Raw genomic sequence first — 22,968 nt, forward strand, 5'->3', positions numbered from 1 at the left:
TCTTCTCTCTCTTTTTGTAGGGCAAGGTAAATTTCTATACCCCATTCCCTGTAGCTCTTATTTCCCGATTATATGCAATAAAAATTTTCAACATTCGTTATTAATACTTTGAATTCCAACTTCTCTCTCTCCCTCCCTCCCTACCCATCCCCACTGAGAAGGCAAGCAATTCAATACAGACTAAATATGTGTCATTTTGCAAAAGACTTCCATAATAATCATGTTTTATAATACTAACTATATTGCCCTCTATCCTACTCTGTCTTCCCTTATTTTTTTTATTCCATCATTTGACCTTGTCCCTTCCCAAAAGTGTTTATTTCTAGTTACTCCCCTTCTCCCATTTGCCCTCCCTTCTATCATTCCCCTCACCCCACTTGTCCCCTCTTCCCCTACTTTCCTGTAGTATAAGATAGATTTTCATACCAAATTTAGTGAGCATTTTATTCCCTCCTTCAGTCATATGTGGAGAGAGTAGCTTTACTTTTCCCCTCTCTGCTTTTCCCTTTTATCCTCCATTGAACAAGATTTTTCTTATCTCTTTTATGGGTTATAGCCTGCCCCATTTCATTTCTCCCTTTCTCCTCCTGGAATTTTCCTCCCTCACTCCTTAATTTTTATTTTATTTTTTTTGTTGTAGGTATTATCTCTTGATTCAACACAACCTGTACTCTCTGTCTATATATGTGTGTGTGTGTGTGTGTGTATGTGTGTATATGTACAATCCCTCCACCTACCTAAATACTGAGAAAAGATTGAAGAGTTAGAAATATTTTCTTTCCATGTAGGAAAGTAAACAGTTCAGCTTTAGAAAGTCTTTTATGATTTCTCTTTACTGTTTACCTTTTCGTTCTTCTCTTGATTCTTGTATTGGAAAGTCAAATTTTCTGTACAGTTCTTCAAAGTGCTCTATATCATTGAATGACCATTTATTCCCTTGAAGTATTATACTCAGTTTTGCTGGGTTAGGTGATTCTTGGTTTTAATCCCAGTTCCTTTGACTTCTGGAATATCCTGTTCCAAGTCCTTCGATCACTTAATGTTGAAGCTGCCAGATCCTGTGTTATCCTGATTGTATTTCCACAATACTCAAATTGTTTCTTTGTATTTTCTCCTTGATCTGGGAACTCTGGAATTTGGCCACAATATTTCTAGGAGTTTCTCTCTTTGGGTTTCTTTTAGGAGGTGATCGGTGGATTCTTTGAATATTTATTTTACTCTCTGGTTCTAGAATATCAGGGCAGTTTTCCTTGATAATTTCATGGAAGATAATGTCTAGGTTCTGTTTTTAATCATGACTTTGAGGTAGTCCTATAATTTTTAAATTGCTTTTCCTGGATCTGTTTTCCAGGTCAGTTGTTTTTCCAATGAGATATTTCACATTATCTTCCATTTTTTCATTCTTTTGGTTTTGTTTTGTGATTTCTTGGTTTGTTATAAGGTCATTAGCTTCCATCTGTTCCATTCCAATTTTGAAAGAACTATTTTCTTCAGTGAGCTTTTGAACCTCCTTTTCCATTTGGCTAATTCTGCTTTTTAAAGCCTCCTCCTCCTCATTGACTTTTTGGACCTCTTTTTCCAATTGAGTTGGCCTCTTTTTAAAGGTGTTATTTTCCTCAGCATTATTTTGGTTCTCCTTCAGTAAGCTGCTAGCTCGCTTTTCAAGCTCTTCTATTGCCTGAATCGAGTTTAAGTTCTCTTTGGAGGCCCTGGAGGCAGGGGCCTTGACTTCCTCTGACAGTATGCTTTGTTCTTCCCCATCCAAAAGGATGGGAGGAGACACCTGTTCACTAAGAAAGTAACCTTCTATGGTCTTATTTTTTTTCCCTTTTCTGGGCATTTTCCCAGCCAGTTACTTGACTTCTGAGTTTCCTCTCCACAACCACCTGGCCTCCAGTTCCGCCAAGCCAGCACTGGGGGGCTGAGATTCAGATGAGCTGCTCCAATCCCCCAGGAGCTTTAAGTGGGGGCAAGGCTGCTATTCAGTGTGAGATTAAGATCAGCTGCTCAGGTTGGGGCCGGGCTGACACACAGGGCTCAGATCCCTCAAGGGCTTTACGATGAGGCCTTCAGCAATGGATGAGGGTTGCTGCCTGCCTTGGGAGCCTCTGTCTTGTCCACTGCTGCCACCTGAAGAGGCTTGAGTTATGGGGACACCTGCTCCCTTCTCGGCCAGCAGAGAAAACCCTTTCGCTGACCTTGAGCGCCTATGGGTTGAGGGATCTGCGCTGCCGCTGGAGATTCTGTCCCTGAAGCCTGCTCGGTTCTGCTCCTCCTGGTGTTGCCCAGCCAAGGCTGGGCTGGGCTCTGCTCTGCATCTGGTGCGACAGACATTTCCAGTCGGTCTTTCAGGTCACTCTGGGCTAGAAATCTCCTCCACTCCTTTGCTCTGTGGCTTCTGCTGCTCTAGAATTCGTTGAGAGTTCTTTACAGGTATTTTATGGGCTGTGAGGTAAGAGCTAGTGTATATGTGTCTTTCTGCTCCCCTATCTTGGCTCTGTCCTCAAAGCTACACTTTAAAAAAAGTCATTTTGGGATCAGAATGAGGAGAGACTTGAGATAGGTAGACCAATTAGAAGGCTATTCCAGTAGCCTTGTCAAGAGGTGATAACAACCTGAACTAAGGTTTGGACTTGGTGAGTAGAGAGAAAGGGAGGCAGGGGGTGTGTGTGCGTGTGCATGTGTAGACACAAATATACACACACATGTGTATATACATATATGTGTATAAATATGAGAGACATGAAGATAGGAAGGACATCTGGCAACAGATTGGCTATGTGGAGTGACTGGTAGGGAAGAGCTGAGAACAGTAATGAGATGGTGAGTCTGGGTAACTGAGAGAAGTGGTATACTTAATTGTAATAGGAAGTGATTGTAGAAAACTGAAAATAAATAAATTAAAAAGTAGTAGGATGGGAGGATTTGGAAGGAAGTTTAAAGAATTATGTTTTAGACATGTTGAATCTGAGTTGTCTACAGAACAGTGTTTTAGATGTCTCAAAAAAGAAAGTGACTGTGTTGCTGAAGAGATAGATGGGGTCTGGTCTGAGAGACATCTGTGTAGAGATGATGGAACCTATGGGAGCTGATGAGATTAGGTGAGATAGTGTGTAGGTGGAGTGAGAAGAGAAAGTGACCGAACAGAGTCCTGGGGACATTCACAGTGAATGGACAGAGAACCAACACAGGAAACTGCAGAATGGTGAAACTTAGGAGAACAGAGAAGAAAACTCAGGGAAGATAGGCTATCCAGGACAAGAAGGGGAACAGTGGTGTCAGGTGCTACAGAGAGCTCAAGAAGGATGGAAATGAAAAGGACATAAGAATGGGCAAGTAGACATTTATTAAGCACTTACTGTGTACTGGGCGCTGTTCTAAACACTAGAGATTCAAAGGAAGGCAAAAGGACTTGAAGCAGACCAAGGAAATCAAGGCAGAGATGAGGGGAGAGAAGAGAGAGAGATTTTGATGCATGCAGGACAGTGAGAGATGATGTCAGGAGATGAATGCCAAACAGGATTTTATATTTGACTTGGGAAAAAAACAGAGAGCCACTGAAATTTGAGTGTAGGGTGGAGGATAGATAAAGCAGTGCTTTTAGGAAGCCCACTTTGACATCTGAATTGTGAATGAAGTGGAGAGACTGGTTGTAGGTAGACCATCCAACAGACTATTGCAATAGTTCAAGGTGAGGTGATGAGGACCAGAACCCAGGGTGGTGACAGTGTCACAGGAGAAAGGGGCATATGTAAGAGATATTATGAAAATAAAATTAACAGACTTTGGAGTTGGGGGTGGTAGTAAGAGAAAATCAGTTGAGGATGACACATATGTTATGAATCTACCTGACTGGGAGGATCATGGCAGGAGTAGGCAAGTTAGAAGGAGGGGAGAGTTGAGGGGAGAAAGATAATGATTTCAATTTTAAACATATTGAGCTTGAGAGCTCTATAGTATTATCCAGTTTGAGATGTCCTTTAGGCAGTTGGAGATGTGAGGCTTTCTAGATACCTGGAAAAAGGTCTGGATTTCTGGAAGGTTGGCGATGTTCAGAATGCATCTGTTGGAAGAAAATCTTAATACTGTGGTGTCAATTACGTTTGAACTCCTGCTTTTTGTTTTTTTTCCTTTTAAACAAGTTGGTGAATCATCACAGATGCCACTGTGATTTATCCCCTTATAGAAGACTTCAACTGCTCTGTACCCTGCTGGGACTCTGTGTCCGATGGACAAATATCTGGTGATAGGATGAAAGTGCCTGGGTCAAATAGGCACTTAAATTTGACTGTGAATTCGTTTGATATGAATTTTTTGCGAGTTATGTTACTAAAAGAAAAATAGTAGCATATGAAATTGCTGCTGTTTTTTTTTTTTTTTAAGAACGCATTTTATCTTTTTTGGAGGAACGGTTTTTAAGTTTGGCCTATTAAAGATTTGTGGCCATGAAAATGTCTTATTTCCTACTGAAGCCCAGTTTGTTTTTATCTTTCAATCATTTGTAATACCATTTTTTAAACTTTTCTGAATATTTTCTTTTGTGAAAAGCTATGAGAATTAACAAGTTATAGAATATTTTAAAATCATGAACTGATTAAAAAAACTTAAGTATTCATTTTATTTAATTATGAAATGGTAATAGAAAACATATCACTGAAGTGACTTTGGTCATTTTGTTGTTTTTTAACTTTTTTTTTTTTAAGTAAATGAAAAAGCAATCTAAGGGGATAATTGAGTGCACGTGAACAGATATGTGACATCATGTCTAAAGTCCAGAATTGCAGTGAAAAGTTCTTTAAAAGACAATATATTTGCAGTATTTTCTGTGTCAACTATTAAACTCATAAAATAAACATATCCTTTTTTTAGGCTAAAAAATAAAAGAGACTTGGAATTCCAAGAGAGCAAAGGTAAAAAGGGAATGTTGTTTTATAAAAGGACTACAACAGCCCATGGAAAGGCACAGAGATTGGAGATGAAATGTTAAATTCTAGGAAAAGTTAATAAGCTAGTTTGGCTGGAATGTTGAGTGTGTGAAAGAAAATAATTTAAAATAAGTCTGGAAAGGTAGGTAAGAGTCAGGCTTTCAGTGTCAAGCTCAAGAGTTTATGATCCTTGAGGTCACAGACTGGATCGTGAAAGCGGAGGCAAGACTAGGCTACCTGTCACAAATTCAGGAGGTCAGAGAGAATGAAGCCTGAGCAAAGTCTGTTGGATTTGGCAGCATCGTTGGGGAGAATGTTTACATTTGAGTAGTGGCGTCCGAATCCAGATTGCAGAGAGTTAAGAATCAAGTAGATTTAAACTAAATAAGTGGAGTCAAAAAGACTACTGGGGACAGGACAGTGAGGTGGCACAGTGAATAGAGCACCGGCCCTGGAGTCAGGAGGACCTGAGTTCAGATGTGGCCTCAGACACTTGACACTAGCTGTGTGACCTTGGGCAAGTCACTTAACCCCTGAGGCCTTGCCTCCCCCCTCTAAGAAAAAAAAAGACTTAGGAATCTGACTGTTAAAAAAATGAGCTAGTTGTATATCTAGGCTAAGGCTTTCTCCTGAACTCTAGCTCCATCTCACTAACTACTTATTGGACATTTTGAACTGAATATCCTGTAGACATCTCAGATTTAACATGTCTAAAACAACTCAACCTGCCCTTGAATCCACCTCTCTATCACCCACTCTGTGGTCCACCCAACTGGTCTTGCAGTTCCTCGTACACAATGTTCCATTTGCCTTGTACATGTTGTTCTTTGTGCCTGAAAGGCACTCTCTTCTGTCTCTTAGAACTCCTAGTTTCCTTCAAAACTCAGCTCACGTTACCTCATTTGTGAGGTTTTTCCTAATCGTACTTGATTCTCCCCAAATTGCCTTGCATTTGTTTTGTGTATCTTTATATATGTACATGTCATCTTTCCCAATAGACTATTCCTTGAGTGTAGGAACTGGTTCGTTTTTGTGTTGTACCTTTCAGTGCCTACACTGCCTGTCATATAGTATGTGCTTAATTAATGATGGTTAGATTTGATTGCTCGCCTTAGCGTCAAGTTCTCTCTGAATTTAATTTATTTAGCATTTGTATGCAACACTCTTATACCTTCTGATACTGTGTATTGTAGTTATTTGTAATTACTTTTATGATGGTAGGGTTTATGTCTTACTTGAACTTTTTCTTTCAGGGCCTAGCCTAGTGATTTTTACACAGTAGGCATTTAATAAATGCTAATTTATTGAATGAATGGATAACTGCACTGTAGATGGTCAGAGTACTTTTGCTTATTTCCTGATTCTTAGCCATTTCCTAAATGTATGAGATTGCAGTTAAGCTAGATTCTGAATAGGTGGATAGATGTGGTATTTAGCTGTATATCTTGCTTTCCCAATTAAACCCTTTGAAGACAAGGGCACCATGATACCTTGGTATTATAGCTTACATAGTAAGTATTTAGTAAGTATTTATTGATTTGTCTTTTACGTAAAAATTATCATTAGATATCTTGTTTATAAATTTTTCATGAATGTAGAGGAGATTTATGGTTAGGACAGTTTTAAGAAATTTAACTTTTTAAAATTATTGCTAGAGAATGTTCATAAACAATAACTCTTGTGTTTTTCTGCATTTTTAGGTTTCCTTCCCAGATTTTGTACTGACTTGATGTCCTAAGGCTTCTGAAGAAGGCTGCAACTTTGAAGTCTAATGTCTTGATGTATTTGAATAGTCTTATTTTGTGGGGGAAAGGGCTACTATCAAGGTTAGTGTCTAGTAATCTTCCTTTAGTTTATATTTAAGACTTATAAAACTAAATTGGCAATTTGGGCCCTTTGTCCTTATCTTTCCAACAGGTTATTGATGAAAATATCAGCACTGTATCATGCTCTGGTAAGAAATGTAGGCACTTTACTGCTTCTTCAGTTTTGCATGTAAAAATGAAATGTGAAATTTTCATGTAGAGATGAAAAATGCATGAGGATTCATTTTATTTTCCAGTTTGAGTTAGAATGGATTTGTGATCTAAGGTTTTCTTTTTCTTTTCTGGCTTTACATAGTTACAGGAAAACTCATCTCCTCAAAGTAATGCTAGATTAAGGGAGCAGCTCCCTTAAAAAGTTAAAGATATCTTTTATGAAAATAACCTGTTTTTGATTAGAATATTTTGATATATTTTTCATTGTCTCACTTGATACAAAGTTATCAAGCTTTAATTTTCTTATAGGTATTTTAACATTGCTAGTAAGTCTCAAGTTTTAGCATTATTTAAAAAAAGGAAAAATTTTGGTGAATACTATTAGGTAGATAATAAACACAGGTGTTTTACTTTCTTGTATTTGCTCCAAAGAGAAATTGACTTTAGACTGTAGTGATTAAAAAACATTTCTATTCCTCTCCATAGTGTTATTCTGATTTCCCTGACAATATGTAACCTCTTTGAGAATAGAGACTAGTTTGGGGTTTATCTTTTGTAGCTCCTGTGCCTGGCATGTGCTTAATAAAATGCTTGTTGATTGATTAATTTGTGATTTATGTCCCTTTCTGATCCCAGTGTGATGTTGTGGCAAGAGCGCTGGGTTTAGTCAGAGTACCTGGATTTGATTCCTGGCTTTCGCACTTACAAACTGTATGGCCTTGGGTAAGTCATTTAAATTTTCTAGGCCTTCATTTCCTCATTTGCAAAATGTTGGGATTGGACCTGGTGATCTCTTTACATTCAGCTTCACTTTTATGATGCTATAAAGCCTGTGATACTAGGTAGTTAAGTGTCTTGAAAGCTAGGAGTGTGTCTTATTTATCTTTCTATCTCCAGGGCCCAGCAAATTGCATTGCACATGGGAGCTACTTGTTGAATTTTAGATTTGAGACTAGGAAAATGTAAAATTATAAAGATGAGAACCTTAAATGAAGATTGTTTTTTCTCTCATGGAGATAATAATATTCGATAGCAACTTTCATTTAATTAAATGCCTTTCATTTTCCTTTTTAAAAAAGGAAAAATATACAACAAAGTTGGCAAAAAGCATCCATCTGCTCTTTTAGGTTATATCCTGGGGCTTTCTTTCCTAGCACTCACTGCATTTTAGAATACTTTTTGATCTTTCTTTTCCTGTTTTCTCAATAATCTTCAGTCTCTTCTTGTTGCTTCTTTGCTGCCTACAAACACATTCATGTCTCTGTCATCATTATAAAACCCTGACTTGGTCTGATCCTATCTCCTTTTCCTGGCTCTTTTGAACTCCCAAGAAGCAGACTGACTTCTGACTTCATAATTCATCTGGAACTCCTCTTTCCAAAGCTTCCCATGATCTCTTTAATTTCCCAATCTAATACCTTTTCTCAATCTTTATTCTTCTTGAGCTCTCAGCAGCCTTTGAGACTGTTGATTATCCTCCTCTCCTTAATATTCTTTTCTCTCTAGGTTTTTGTGTTTTTGTCTCCTAATTTGCCTGCCTGTCTGATTTCTCCTTCTAGTCTCTCTTGCTGTATCTTCACCCAGATCTTGCTTGCTAACCTAACCCTGGGTTAGGTCTATAGTTCCTCCCTTCCTCTCCCCTTCCCTCTCCTCTCCATGTGTAGTATCACTTGGTGATCTTGTCCTCCCATTCCTCCCATACATTGTTATCATCCTTATGAAGATGGTTCTCAGAGCTCTCTCTTATTTTATCTCTCTTACCTTTACTCTCATGTCTCTAGCTATAGACACCTCAAACTGGATGTCCTAAAGACATCTTAAACTCCACATGTTCAAAACAGTTCCCATTATCTTTCGCCTCTACCCCTCCCTCTTTCTCATTTTATCATCCGTCCAGTTAGGTATCATCTTCCTTTCCTTAGACTGTTCCCTTTGCCTCCCTTCATATCTAATCAGTTGCCAAGTCCTCTTGATTGTAATCTCATAACATCTGTCTTTCCCTTCTTTCCTCTGACACTGCCACCACCCTGGTGTAGGCCGTCCTTCACATTTGGACTATTTCAGTAGCCTTTTGGTTGAACTCTTTGCCTTAAATCTCTCCATCTTCCAATCCAATTGAGTTCTCCACTCAGTCTGTCAAAATGATTTTCCTAAAGTGAAAGTCTGATCATTTCATTGCCCTATGCAGTCAGCTCTAGTGACTCCCTATTATCTTCAGCCTTTCTACAAAATTTATTATCAAATATGGGCTTTATAAGTTGTTGTTCTTATTAAAACCATTGTATTTATTGTCGTTCTAAATATCTTAGCAGGATTCAAACTTGTTATTGTTTTGCGTTAGAAATTTAGCCTTGTCATCTTCAACTTGTACTGTCTCACTTTTGTCATATTACCTTCTTGCTAAACTAAGTGGAGCATTTTTCATCTCTGAGTTCACCATGGGGCTGTCTTGTCTCTCCTTAGAGAGATAGTTATGTCTTCCAATGATAGAAGCAGTGACAAGGAGAAATGCTATTCTGGGCTTGATTATGACTAACATGGATGATGGAGCCCTTGGCAGGAGCTGACTCCTTTATCTTAGAGCTCGTGATAACAGAGAGGAAAGCTGAATACAGACCCCAGATTGTGGTGGGAGAAGAGATTTCCTATTCTGAGAAAAGAGAGGTAAAATTCCATAGACTATAATTTTAGGGGGAATTTAGTCCAGGAGTAATGTGAAACACATAGGAATTTTATTTTGAAGATTAAACAGAAGTGATTCCAGTGAAGAAAGAAAGAGGAATAAAAAAGTTCTTGAGAGACCTCCGTGCCTGCAGAGGGTATTTACTCACCAAGTTAGATGAAAAGAGGTATATTGAAGATAGCGAAAGGCAGTCTGGCACAGTGGGGAGAAATTCCACCTGAAAGTCAGGATCCTTTAGTCTCTGCTATGTGTTCAAGTTGTCTCCTTGAATAAAATAACTCCAGAGATTGTTATATCTTTAAAAAATATTTATGTCCACCGTGCCTAGCACATAAAAAGTACTTAAATAAAAGCTTGCTGATTGATAAGCCTCAGAGAAGGTATTTAACTACATTTGTTATTGTCTAAGTCTAACTGGGACAAGTCTAGAAATTTAGGCCCAGGGTGGTTGGTTGTAGGGACACACTCTTGGACTGTTAAATCAAGTAAAAACAGCTTTATATGTGACAAGATAAAAAAAAGGATAAGATTCCTAAATAAATTCATATAAAATGTTACTTCCCTCTGACTCTTTCATTTAACAGCACTTGTTCAGGAAGGAGTTGTTGCTGACAAGGTGGGAAGATAATATAGTTAGCTAAATTTGGAAATGATTAAATGATTGCACTTTTGGGTGGCTGCCCCTTAAGGTGCTGATGTTAACTTGGAAGCCGCCTCTAGTGGAAGGCCTTTGGGATTTCTTGTTAGTTCTTTTGTATTCATTTGTTGTTCGTGACTTAGTTTCAGGCATAAAGGCATGCTTATCAGATCTATGAATGATAAAAAGCTTAGTAGACTTAGTAACACATTGAATTATAAAGTTGGGACCTAAGATAGATTTGACTTGCTTGCTGGAATGATGAGCCAAATTCAATAAGGCAAAATTTGTTAGAGATTAATGTAAAGTCCTACACTTGGATTTAGAAATCAGCTTTACAAATACATGATGAGGGAGGTATGGCTCTATAGAAACACACTTCAAATAGAGATAATCTGCATTTTCGTACACTGCAATCTCAGGATAAATCAGTAATGTGGTCGAGCAGCCACAAAAGCTGTTTTGATCTTCGACTGTGCTGAGAGTTGCAAGCAAGATTTTTCTTTACCCTGCTGTAATTAGACCACATCTGGAAGCTGCTGTTCCATTTGGGGCATCATGTTTTTAAGGAGGACATTTATAAGTTGGCAAGCAATCAAGATGTTGAAGAAACTGTAGAACTTGCCATCTTGGAATTGGACAAACTGGAAATGATTAGTTTCAAAGAAGGTACACGTTGGCATAGCTGTCTTCAAGTAGTTTTAAGACATATTTTGGAATATGCACAGGGTCACACCTTAATGCTTAATGTAAATACTTGTTGATTGATTGACTGGGAGAGGAATTAGCTTTGTTCTGCTTGGTTCCTGGGGCCAGAACTAAGAACAGTGCATAAAATTCTCAGAGGAACAAATAGTCCCTAACAATTAGAACTGTCCAGAAGTGGAGTAGCCTGCCTCTGGAGGTAATAAATGAGTTTTTAGAACCTCACTGCAAATCTTCTGGGGAGGCAGAATAATCTCTTGTTGGAGATATTATAGAACAGTCTCTTGTTCAGTTATGGTTGAACTAGAAGGCATCTCAAATCTCTTGCAATTCTAATATTCTATGATTATTTATTTATTTATTTATTTAACATTCATTTTCACAAAATTTTGGGTTCCAAATTTTCTCCCCTTTTGTCCCCTCCCCCCACCCCAAAACACCGAGCATTCTGATTGCCCCTATCACCAATCTGCCCTCTCTTCTATCATCCCTCCCTTCCCTTGTCCCCATCTTATCTTTTGTCCTGTAGGGCCAGATAACTTTCTATACCCCTTTACCTGTATTTCTTATTTCCTAGTAGCAAGAACAGTACTCGACAGTTGATCTTAACACTTTGAGTTCCAACTTCTTTTCCTCCCTCCCTCTCCACCCCTTCCCTTTGGAAGGCAAGCAATTCAATATAGGCCAAATCTGTGTAGTTTGCAAATGACTTCCATAATAGTCGTGTTGTATGAGACTAACTATATTTCCCTCCATCCTATCCTGCCCCCCATTGCTTCTGTTCTCTCTTTTGTCTAATTTTTTTTAAAGAAAATATTAGCATTAAAAATCGTTAAAGCCAGACTTAATTTCTGCAACTAAAACCACAGATGGCTCTCACCTTTTGGGCTGAAAAGCAATGCCAGATTTTCACTGATGTATGAGTTAATTGTAGTTTTGCCTGCTTCAGAGAGTTAGACTTCTGGAAGGTGAATAATTGAGCATTTTATTATGCTAAATAATAAGATGTGATTTGGAGGAATTATTCCATTGAATCAGGAGAGCACTAATGCCAAGGAATCTTTCTATAATACTACTTAAAATGCCTTATTTGAAAAGTTTCTCTTTATTGCCTATAGGATAAAATCTGAATTCTTAAATTTTGTATTCAAGGCCTTACTTAAATTGAACTTAGACCATTTTGGTTTTTTCCTTTAAAATTTTATCAGTTAAAACACATTCTTTTTCTTTACCTCTTTTCTATATATTTCATATATGCTTGCATACATGTACTTGTCTCTCGCAATAGAATATAAACTATTTGAGGCCAGGGATGGTTTCATTTTCTTTTCTTTGTATCCCTATTACCTAGCACACTGACTTACATGTTTGACAGGTGCTTAATAAAGTATTTGATTGATTGATTAAACTGCCTTCTAAAAGTTGTTATGCATTTAGGCTAAGGACCATAGTTGCTTCTCAAGCTGCCTGCCATTGCCTATAGTGTTTTATAGGAAGGACAAATAAGATGTTATTCTCTCTCTTTATACTCTTGTTAATGTCAGTAATGGAAAACAGACTGATCATTCTCACAGTATCCAAGATTTTGGTTTATTTTGTAGAGAAAAATTCTTTCTTTCTTAGATGGCATTAGGGTTAGGTTTCTTTTCCTAGAGGAAAGTTCACTGGCTTTGGATTAAAGAAGACCTGAGTTCAAATTATTCCTCAGGAGTTAGCAGCTGCTTGTCCCTCACTTAACTTACATGTGCCTCAGGCATGAATTATAATCTTTATCTGTAGGGGTAGAAGGAATTCTCACATTGGAAATTCCTTACTGCTAATGAAATCAGTATTTGGTGTTCAGATAATTTATTTCTTCCTTCTGGTCTTGAAGATTCTTTTGAGTTTACTATTCTTTGCCTCTTTTTTTTTTTTTTAAACTTAACATGATTTAGCGTTTTATGCTGACTTGATTATTACTTGTGCAAATAATGAAAAGCATTAGAGAAAAAAAAAGCAATTCAGTGGAACTAACCAGCACATCAGTAGAGTCTAGCTGCATATTCTGTTCAGTGTTCTACACCCATAGTCTCCCTCTTTTGAACAGAATAGGATATCTCTTTTTCAGGACCAAATATGGCCATTAAAATTACTCAGTGTTGAGTTTTTTTTTTTTTTTTGCTCTGTTATTTTCTGGTTATACTTTATTTCACTTTGTCAGTTTATGTAAGTTTTCCTTTGCCTCTGTATTTTAATTTTTAATTACATTTAATTTGTTCATTTATTAAGCATTTCCCCCCCTACTTTCCCCCACCCCAGAAAAAAGAGAAACAAAGTCCTAATAACAAATAAGAATAGTTAAGTAAAACAGATTCCCATATTGTTTGTCCCCTTTTCTTATCCTAGTTAAGAGCTGTGCTGTATATAGCTTATGTTGTATGTTTGGTGACTATTGTTTCCTCCCTAAAGTTTTAGGTTTTGATAATGAGTTTGATGGCTCAAGCTTCCTTAACCAGACCCAGATTCTTCTGATGAAGTTATGTTGTGAGACTCAGGGAGAAGTTGATGAAGTACTTTTTGTTGAAAAATAATCCTCCCCCCCCCCCCAAAAAAAAAGAAAAATAATCCTCCCTAATATTGTCTGATTTGAAATATTGTCTGACGGCGAGACTTTGTCTTTACTACTGGAGATAGCGTTGGGTCTGCTTGAAATGAAAGTCCTGATAGTCCCTCACTGGTCAGTGATAGCACTCATAGTCAGTGTTGAAGTCTGCTGAAGAGCAGACTGAGGGGGTACTTACTCCAAGGTACTCTTCCAGGATTCTTCATTGTTTCTTTTTAATTCATAGGTGTCTAACAGGATTAAAACTGCTGAGGCAGCCTCTGCTTCTTCTATACAAGGTAAAGTATTGGTTAATTTTATTAAACTACTCAGTACCAGTGGAGTCCTATAAAACTAGGTAGATGCACTCAACCTATGCATCCATGTTAGCGTAAGCATAAGTTGTTAGTAAAAACCTTCTCTAGCAGTTGGCACTGATTAATTTGACAGGTATTTCAGTATTTGTTTGGCCTCCAAATGGTAGAGTTTACTGCTCCATAAGAATCTTGTTTGGCTCTTTGGGCTAAAACCTCTGTTCATCTCTGTATCTCCTTCAGCTACCTGCTACTGCCTGCGGTAGTGCATAGGAGTGACAGATATCTCATTATTACTTTTTTGCATATTTGTGCTGCTGTTAGTATCTCTAATGAATTTTACTTGCCATTTAAATTCCCATAGATTATACCTAAAAATTGCACATTCAATGCTTAAGCCCTAGTTTGAAGAACAGTTTTGTTATTTCTTTCATTAAAAGTCTATTTTGAGCAGTTAAGCATATGTAAGAATTGTAATATTTAAGAATATTATTAATAAAATAGAAATTACAGTCTGTAATAGTTTTATTTTCAGGTCTGGTTTTGTTCACAGGCATTTTATGTGTAATCATTGGTGTCATGGTGCGGAAAATTGTAAAAAATTTCCATATTATTAAATGTAATTATTAAAAGGTTATTTTGAGGAAGACTTACTTTTTTGAGGTAGACTTGGAAAATTTTATAGACTTCGGAGACTTTTCTGTAAAATTGCACTCATCTTCAAGATTCTCATTGCATTTAAAAATACTTATTTTTTAATGGGACAGATTTAAAGCTAGGTTTGAAGTCTAGTGATTTTATGTCTGTGATTATGTCTATGATTGTTCTTGTTAAAATAAAACTATATGAGGGGTTTTGCATTGTAGTTTTCATTTAGTTAATGGTAGTAAGGCGGTACAGAGAAGGATAAACTTGCAGATCATTTCTTTCATCTTCTTATTTCCACAGTATGCTTTATTAATTTTTCTTGTAGGCATAGGAAGGCAGGCCATTGAAGGCTCTCAGGGGAGAGAAAGAAATATCAGGTAAGTTCATTCCAGGGGTAGAAATGGATGTTTTAGCCTAAAGCATATAAGCAGTTGACCATTTAAAGCTTTTATATCTTGGTATATAATTGATTTTAATGATAAAACTCTTTTCATTTGTAGGATAATGGCCTATTTATTCTGATGTAATTATAATGACCCAAATTGTAGGAGCACATAATAATACTTTCAGTATTAAGAGAAGCTAGTGGAAAACCAGGTGTCTTCTCAGTGCAGTGATTTAAACATGGGGAAGCCATCACCTTCCTTGGCCACAGTTTCCTCACCAGGAAAATGTAGGGATTTGGATTAAGATATTTTCTAAAGGCCATTCTGCCTCTGAATCTTAGGAAATTCTTTGAATAATATCACAGAATACAAAGTATCAAATATTTTTGAGAGATTACTATAGTGATCTGTAGTAGAGATTACTGTAGTAGATTTATCAAAACTATATTTTTTATTTCCAGAAGACGTGAAAGCATCAGCTTAAAAAACATACCCATATATTATTATTTTTTGTTAATCTGAGTAAATTTATCTAAAATTTCAAATATTAAATTAATTTCAAGTTCCACTAGTGTGGCATAGGGAATGAAGACCACCATCAGTGTCTGGAAGATCTGCTATGAACACATAAGTATTGGGCAACTGAGACAGGTTATATAACCTGTTAGCATTCCAGATAACTCTGGGGGATTGTAAGCTATGGGTGAGTTTCCTGTCTGGATTGATGGAAGGAATTCCCTAAGGTAATGACATAGGTCTACCTCTCCCTCCTCCTCTAATTATAAAAATCTTTAGACATTTGTCTTCTTTATTTCTGAGCTGATTTGAGAAGATCATGTAGCATGTGGATGTTTAAAATAGGTTGTAGGAATGAGTTGTTAAGAATATCCCATTTATAGTGTTCATTTGTCATTGTAGTATATTTATCCTCTATTTGAATATTTAATTAAAAAGCAAAGGAACTTTGCTAAAGTAGAAATGTATTGCAGATATTAAAATGGCAAGTTCTAGGTACATGCTATGCTATAAGGCAAGGTAAACTATATTGGTATTCTAGTACCCTAGAAGAGTTATTATTCTTAAAAGACTGATTATTCCCACAGAGTCAAACTCTAATAATAAAGATGACTAGCTCTCAAGAAATTATTATAAATCTAATCTTTACTTTTCCCAAATGCTGGAAAATTCTTTGGAAAATCTTCATTTTCCAGCATTCATTGCAGTTCTCAAAGATCGGCTACATAGCCTGTTGTAGCCTTACCAGATACAGCACATTCTACCATGTGAGTAGGAATGTAGTATTCAGAGTAAAGTTCTGTCCACTGATACGATTTCTTTGAATTTTAAAAAAGACTATTTCCATTTGCCTCCCTTCTTAGCTTCCCTTTTTTTCCTTTCCCCCTCCTCTTCTCCCCTACCCCCCATTAAAGCAAATTAATGTAACAAATACTTAGTAAATTTCTTATTGGTGTTGTGATGCTATTCATATCTCTTCATTTTAGTTTAAGAGTTCCGAGCCACGAGATAGCTGGTTTTAGCAGATCCATCATGCAGAACCGACAAGGGTATTGTAACTGTTGCCATGTGCACTATGTTAACCTTGAACAGGTGAGAGCTGCCTAATAATTTTGCAGGGCATTATATAAACTTACTTTTAACCCATGTTTTTTCTTAATTCAAGTCTTGTTGACAATAGCAGTGTTTTAGAATCTCTGTCTTTAGAAATAAAATTCAGGTTTTTAAAGTTAAAGTTTTTTCCATTCTCTTTGGGACATATACTTGAAAGGTTTTCTTCAGGTTAAAAGATGTGTGAAGTTAAATGTAAGATGTAAGGTTAAATGTTGTAATGAAATTCTTTCTCTTTTAATTTTTTTAATTATTTTATTTTGTTTTCAGTGTTCTACAATCACTTCCATATATCTTAGATTTTTTTCCCCTCTCTCTCTACCTTCCCCTTAACCTCCCCCACTCCCTCCCAGAGACGGCATACAGTTTTATATAGGTTGTACATCTTAGTCATGTTGCATAGAAGAATTAAAATGAATGGGAGAAATCATAAAACAAACCAAAACATAATACATTTCTTTTTTAATTTTAAATTCATAAAATTTTTGTATCACTTTTATTCTTTGTTATCCTAATATATATATACATATATATACACACTAACAAAAAATTAAGAAACAAAAAACTCTATCAAAACTAACACATCAACTGAGTCTTGACAATTTGTGCTATTCTATTGCAATATTTCAATGTTCTTAGTTCTCTGCCTCTGCAAAAAATAGAGGGAGGTCCGTAAGTATATATGAGCTACCTGTTTATGAGACAGTTGAGTTTTTTAGTATTGTTAATGTGACTTAAACATAGCTCAGTCTTGTCTTTAGTCTTGTCATATTGCCGAAGATAATTAAAAGTAACTGAGCCTTTATGTTATGTAATGAATTCAGTTCAATCCAGCAAACATTTATTTATTAGCCCCTTTAGCTAGCCCAGGGGTGGGGAACCTGCAACCTTCAGGCCACATGTGACCTTCTAGGTCCTTCCTCAGCCTTTTGACTGAGTCCAAGTTTTACAGAATGAATCTGTTTATTAAGGGCATTTGTTTTGTGAAGTTTGGGTTCAGTCAAAGGGTCACACTCTTGAGGACCTAGAAGGCCTCATGTGATCTCAAGGCCATAAGTTCTCCACCCCTGAGCTAGACCAAAGTGTGTTCCAGGTTTAGGAGTACAAAGAAATCAGACATAATCCTTGTGATTGAGGAGGTTGGTCTCTTGGGAAAAGCATTGGATTTGAAAGAAGTGCTTGATTTAGAGGTGACTCAGCTGCTTCTGTGGGGGGGTACCTAGGGTGGGTTACTTTACCTTGGTGGATTTCACTTGCACCTATCAAATTAGCAGGTTAGACCTGATGATTTCTCAGGCTTCTAGCTCTAAATTGTGTGTATTTGCACTCTAATAGGGAGAATAAGAGATGTATAGCAGTGAATGTAAGACAAGGCAGAAAGTACAGAGTGCCTAGAAATGCTCCACAGTGTGAGAAATTCAAGGAGAGAGTAGAATTTAAAAACAACCACTCACTTTTTCTAGCATCTTTTATTTTAAAACTGGGAATTTTTTTCTTCAGTACCTCACAGTTAATTAGCACTCGGTAAATGTTTGTTGGTTTGAATAGAATTGAACCTCAACCTTTTTCATGAATTCGTTTTTGTATCATTTGTTCCTCCCTTTGAATAATACCCAGTCTCTTTATTTGCAGCATATAATCAGCCCCCAACACAGATACTTTGCCACGTACTGTAGATATCGGCTGGGTACCAATAGCCTTTTGGATCGTTTTCTTCATGATGTCATGCAGTATCACCCATATCATTATTATGATAACAGGTAAAACAGGGTAGTTGTGGGAGGGGTAAAGGAAGATATTAATAGTGCATTGCTTATAGCCCACATCATGGTAGATAAAAATGTGAAATGTTTTAGTGGAATACAACTCTAAAGGTGAATTTTTGGATCAAATAACAAAGGTTAAAATGAAAAGTTTGAGTGGAAAATTTCTTTGGTAATGATTTCAGGATTTTAAAAATAAGAAATTTCACTTATTTTGACTTGGTTTCTTCTCTTGCTTTTTCCTAAAGAAAGCCTTAGCTCAGTGATTGTAAAGGATGATGTCTCACTACATCTCAATGGAAACAATTGTGTTATCATAAGAACATCATCATTCACTGTCAATATAGGATTCAGCAGAAAGAAATAATGCATTGGAACAAGCTTCTAAAATATTAATAACTGGAAAGTTAGTGAAAAAGAATGATAAAGATAGGTCCAAAGGCATTGTTAAATTTTGTAATAATAGAAAAACTGACAGAAAGGACCATTAAAGAGAGTTGGTCTTTTCTCTGACATTTTATGTAAGCTCCTCCGTGTCAGTGATTGTCATCATCTTTTTGTTCCGTGTGTTACCTAGCATGGTGTGTAAGCAACATAGTGTAAGCTTTAGATAAGTAGATAAATATGTTTCTGAACTAGGTGGTTATATTATAGTCATTATCTTGGACGACTTCTTTTTGGTTGTTTTCTTTTGCCAAAGGATAGGATAAACAGAAGTCTGCTCTGTTTGTGCTTTGTGGTTTAGAGTCATCTTGTGTTCTTGAGGCACAAAGTCTGCTAGGTCCTACCAAGTGAGAAGCTTTTGGCCATAGTCCTCGTGCTGGATGGTGTGTGAGTGTGTCTGAGGACTGTCCTGGCTGAGCTAATAGAATCTTAGTATCAAAAGTTTCAGAGATGATGATTAAAGAAATACTAAAGAAAAACGTAATCATTTAACACAATGGAGGAGGACCTGGGTAGATGAAATCACACGTTAGAATATGTAGATATTGAATGTGTGCTGCATATAATAGGTGATAGAATAGATAACAGAAACATGTTAGAATGTTAGAATGCAGAAAATCAAACTTGTAGTGAGTTTGGCACATTTAAACTACAGAAAATATGGCTGAAAAGGCATTTAGGGCTAGGGTTAGGGTTAGGGTCTACCCAAAATTAGCTATGACATGGAAGTATCAGAAGAATTTTTCAAAATGGGTCCTTGGAACATAGTATTACGGTGAAAAGAGAATTCTATAGAAATATCTTTATGAACCATGTAGAACCTAGTTGGGACAGTCTTTTGGCACATTCTACATCCACATGTCAATGTGAAGATATTTTTAAGCCCACTTACTAGAAACTTTTAAAGTGATAACTTGAGAGACACTGAATCATATTCTTTGCTTTTGGCAAGTTTTATTCATTCTGTTAGCTTATTTGTTGTATGCCAGTGTGTATCCTTCAGGATCTGAATTTTGACATTCTTATTGTAAATGGAAACAGAAGACAAAAGGAAATTGCCATTATGTGGAAGGAAGGCTCACAGGTTTTCCTTAGAGTGGCAAATAAAGAAGTTGGAAGAGTTGGTTGAAACATGCATCCAAAGATAATAATAACAAAAAGATTTCATGGGATGTATTGGTTGTTTTGTTATTTTGGTGCTTGTGATAAACATTTGCAAAAGTCTCCTATGAAAATAACAGCAGCTTATTTATACATCAGCATCTGTGGTAGAGAATGAGAAATTAGAAAAATTCTGTGGAGAACACAGCAAGGTCTTTCAAATCAAATCAGTATACACTTAGCACTCAGAGACTTCAGCTACAAAGATGGGCAGAGAAGAAAGGTGCAAAATTTGGTTCAAGAATAATAATAAAAATAATAATAAAAAGATGCCAAACTGTTACAGGAGACTCACACCTATTTGTCATGAATATTTTCTTCGACAAAAGATTGGGAAGCAAGCACCAAATAACATCATAAAAATTTGTTAAGCAACAGTAGTATTAAAGTGAAATTAATTGTATTTTAACCAGTAGCACATGATTAGTAACTGATGTGAGAGTCTTCTCCAAATCAGTTGCCTTTGTGTAGTCAGACAGCTTATTTCATAGGAACATAAATGGAGAGCTGTCAGGCAGTTCCCTTCATTTAATAGGTGATGAAACTGAAGCCCAGAGAGATCAAATAACATATCACTTAGGTATGAACCCAGATCCTTGCTAAATCCAGCACTGTGTACCAAAAATCAATTTGATAGTGATGGAAGCATGCTCAGCGTGTTTCTTGTATTCACTTACCTGTTTAGATGTTCTCTCTCCTGTTAGAGTACAAGGTTCTTGATGGCATGGACTACTTTCGCCTCGTTTTGTAAACCCAGTTCTTTTAGCATAGTACCTGGCACATAGTAGGTGTTTAATGAGTGCTTGCTGCTTGCTTAACAAAAAATAGCAATGAAAAGATACGGTGTACAAGTAAAATAATTTTAATCTGATTTATTTAAACAAAGTAATGTAATGGAAAATAAATGGAAATTGAATTAAAGGACATAAATTACCCGAACTATCATTATTTCTTAAGGAAGTTGAACAAGGGTAAACCTGTTGCTCAGATGAGATCCAAAGAGCCTAGAAACCTCCTGTGCATCGAAGTCTGATTTCATTGCTGAGAGATATGAAAGCCAAGGACAATGCCAGTTCAGAATATAAACTCATTTGTAAAATCTAGTAGAGGAGGGTGGTATGGAAGTTTACAGGTAATGTTTTCTCAGTGAGAAAAGCAGTAAAGGGGAAACTAATTGATAGAAAGCTTGATGAGAGCAGAGTATTCCTAGGGTTGAAAATAGGAGAATAGAAAACATGAAAATTGGAAGAGATTTGTAAGTGTTTTCATAGAAACGCTTTACCCTAAGTGATAATGAAGCTACCACATTTGGATCCTAGCATCATAGCCCTGGCATGTTGATTGAGGAAATAGCGATGTCATTGAAGAGAACATACAGACAGCCTGGATTAGAGCAAAGGTAGAAAGAAGAAGCACATAGTGGAAGTTGCACAATCTGAATAATGTTGAGAGGTCCCTTGTTAAAGGGTATGAAGGAGAAGACTTGGAAAAAATTTGAACCTATTAATGAAAAAGGATGAATAAAAAAAATCAATAACTTGTCTAGTATACCAATTTTTTTACATCTATAAAATTTTTATGAGAATAATCTCAGGACACATCAAGACCATCCTTGATGGAAGCTTGAGAAAGAAATGTAGATTGTAACAAACTATTTTCTACATCAGATTTCATCTTTGCAGCCACTCATTTACCTGAGAGATAAATAGAATTCAAGATACTGATTTCTTCTTGTTTGTTATAAAAAGATTTGACCTCCTATGGCAGAACATTATCGTATAAGTTATTCAACACATCTGAACCGGGAGGACTTTAGGGGATTTATTGGAAGCAAGGAGTTGATCAGTCAAGCTCTCCTGTTTTTTGTATTTCTTGTGATTTAGCATCAAATACTTTCTAAATAGTGATTTTATTAAGTAGGAGCCATACCAGAAAATAAAATGTAACACATGTACTCAAAGTTAATCATTCTGAACCCAAATTTACGGGAAGGATATTGTTGTGTAGTGAAGGTATAGGAACATATCTGTTTAATGCTTCCAGTTGGGGGCATATGGCCTTCCAGGCTTTCAGTGTCTGACTTGGGACTTACTTTCTGATCTCGCTATTGTATTAATACCAGTGCTGTCAGACTCAGGTAGAAATGGAGGCTACTGCTGTATATTGATGTAGAAAAAGATATTAATACTATCACACTATCTATAGTTTATAATTTAAAAAATTATTTTGTTAAATATTTCTCAGTTACATTTTAATCTTGTTCCTGCTCTGGGTGTTCGACACCTCTGATATAAATGACAGTAGCTGGGAGACCAGTCTATGAAGAAGTCTTTCACGTTATAGTAATTATTTGTTTTCATGGATCTTGGGATTGATTCTCTAAGGAATCCTTGTTATCTGCCCGTTACCATGTGACAATAGGGAGTATTTTCCAGATGGCTACCTTATGTTTGGACCCATAACTTTTGTGAAGAGATAAGGCCCCTTTGGTGTTAGGTGTACAAAGTTCATCATGAACAAAAGATAACTGGGGAATATTCAGTGGGAACAGAGGATTCGGCTCTTTGTATTTGGCTCTGGGCGTGTGTGTTTTGAACTAGTATTAGGATTTTTTCATTGATATAGGACCTCCCAGATCCATTTTGTTGTCAGATTGTGTTGTTTCTACCTACACAACATTTCTTATATACATCCTCTTCTCTCTGCTCACATCCACTGCCTTCCTACAGGTGGCTTTTATCACCTTTTCCTTGACAATTGTGGTAGTCTTCTAATTGGTCTTCTGGACTCAGGTCTTTCACCTCTCAAGTTTAGCCTCCTCTCAGATCAGAGTGGTTTTCCTAAAGCAAAGGTCTGACCATATTCTCCCAAGTGGCAAAGAGGAAAAAATAAATCTTAACTAAGGTGCTCGCTCTTTGCATGTATGTATGTATATGTATTTTTTTATGTGTGCGTGTGTATTCATACATATACCTGTACACTTCTCACCTTCATGAATAAGTTGCAGCTTGTTTAGTTTATATGCATCTTGTTTTTGCCCTTTTTGATTGTTCGGTATGTTCTTTATTTTAAAACTCTAGAGGGAAAAGTTGAAGTTTAAGAAGAGCTGTGATTTC

At 36.6% G+C, this 22,968-nt stretch overlaps 1 protein-coding gene across 10 annotated transcripts in view; it reads left to right on the plus strand.

The window, feature by feature from the left end:
- ZDBF2 (zinc finger DBF-type containing 2) overlaps positions 1-22,968 on the plus strand; it is a 103,343-nt gene that overhangs the window by 16,912 nt on the left and 63,463 nt on the right. For 9 of the 10 annotated variants that reach the window (XR_011968856.1, XR_011968857.1, XM_072617368.1 and 6 more), the window contains exons 3-9: positions 6,626-6,751; positions 6,843-6,879; positions 7,541-7,627; positions 13,758-13,809; positions 14,798-14,849; positions 16,361-16,466; positions 18,117-18,244. Coding sequence is in view for 8 of the 10 variants with exons in the window: in XM_072617368.1 (XP_072473469.1) it covers positions 6,705-6,751; positions 6,843-6,879; positions 7,541-7,627; positions 13,758-13,809; positions 14,798-14,849; positions 16,361-16,466; positions 18,117-18,244 (509 nt within the window). In the remaining 2 variants the exon portion in view is untranslated. Of the gene's footprint in view, positions 1-6,625; positions 6,752-6,842; positions 6,880-7,540; positions 7,628-13,757; positions 13,810-14,797; positions 14,850-16,360; positions 16,467-18,116; positions 18,245-22,968 lie in introns of those variants that run through there. The other variant, XM_072617375.1, reaches the window with a different exon arrangement.

The sequence above is a fragment of the Notamacropus eugenii genome, chromosome 6, assembly GCF_028372415.1.
Source record: "Notamacropus eugenii isolate mMacEug1 chromosome 6, mMacEug1.pri_v2, whole genome shotgun sequence".
NCBI classification, from domain to species: Eukaryota; Metazoa; Chordata; class Mammalia; order Diprotodontia; family Macropodidae; genus Notamacropus; species Notamacropus eugenii.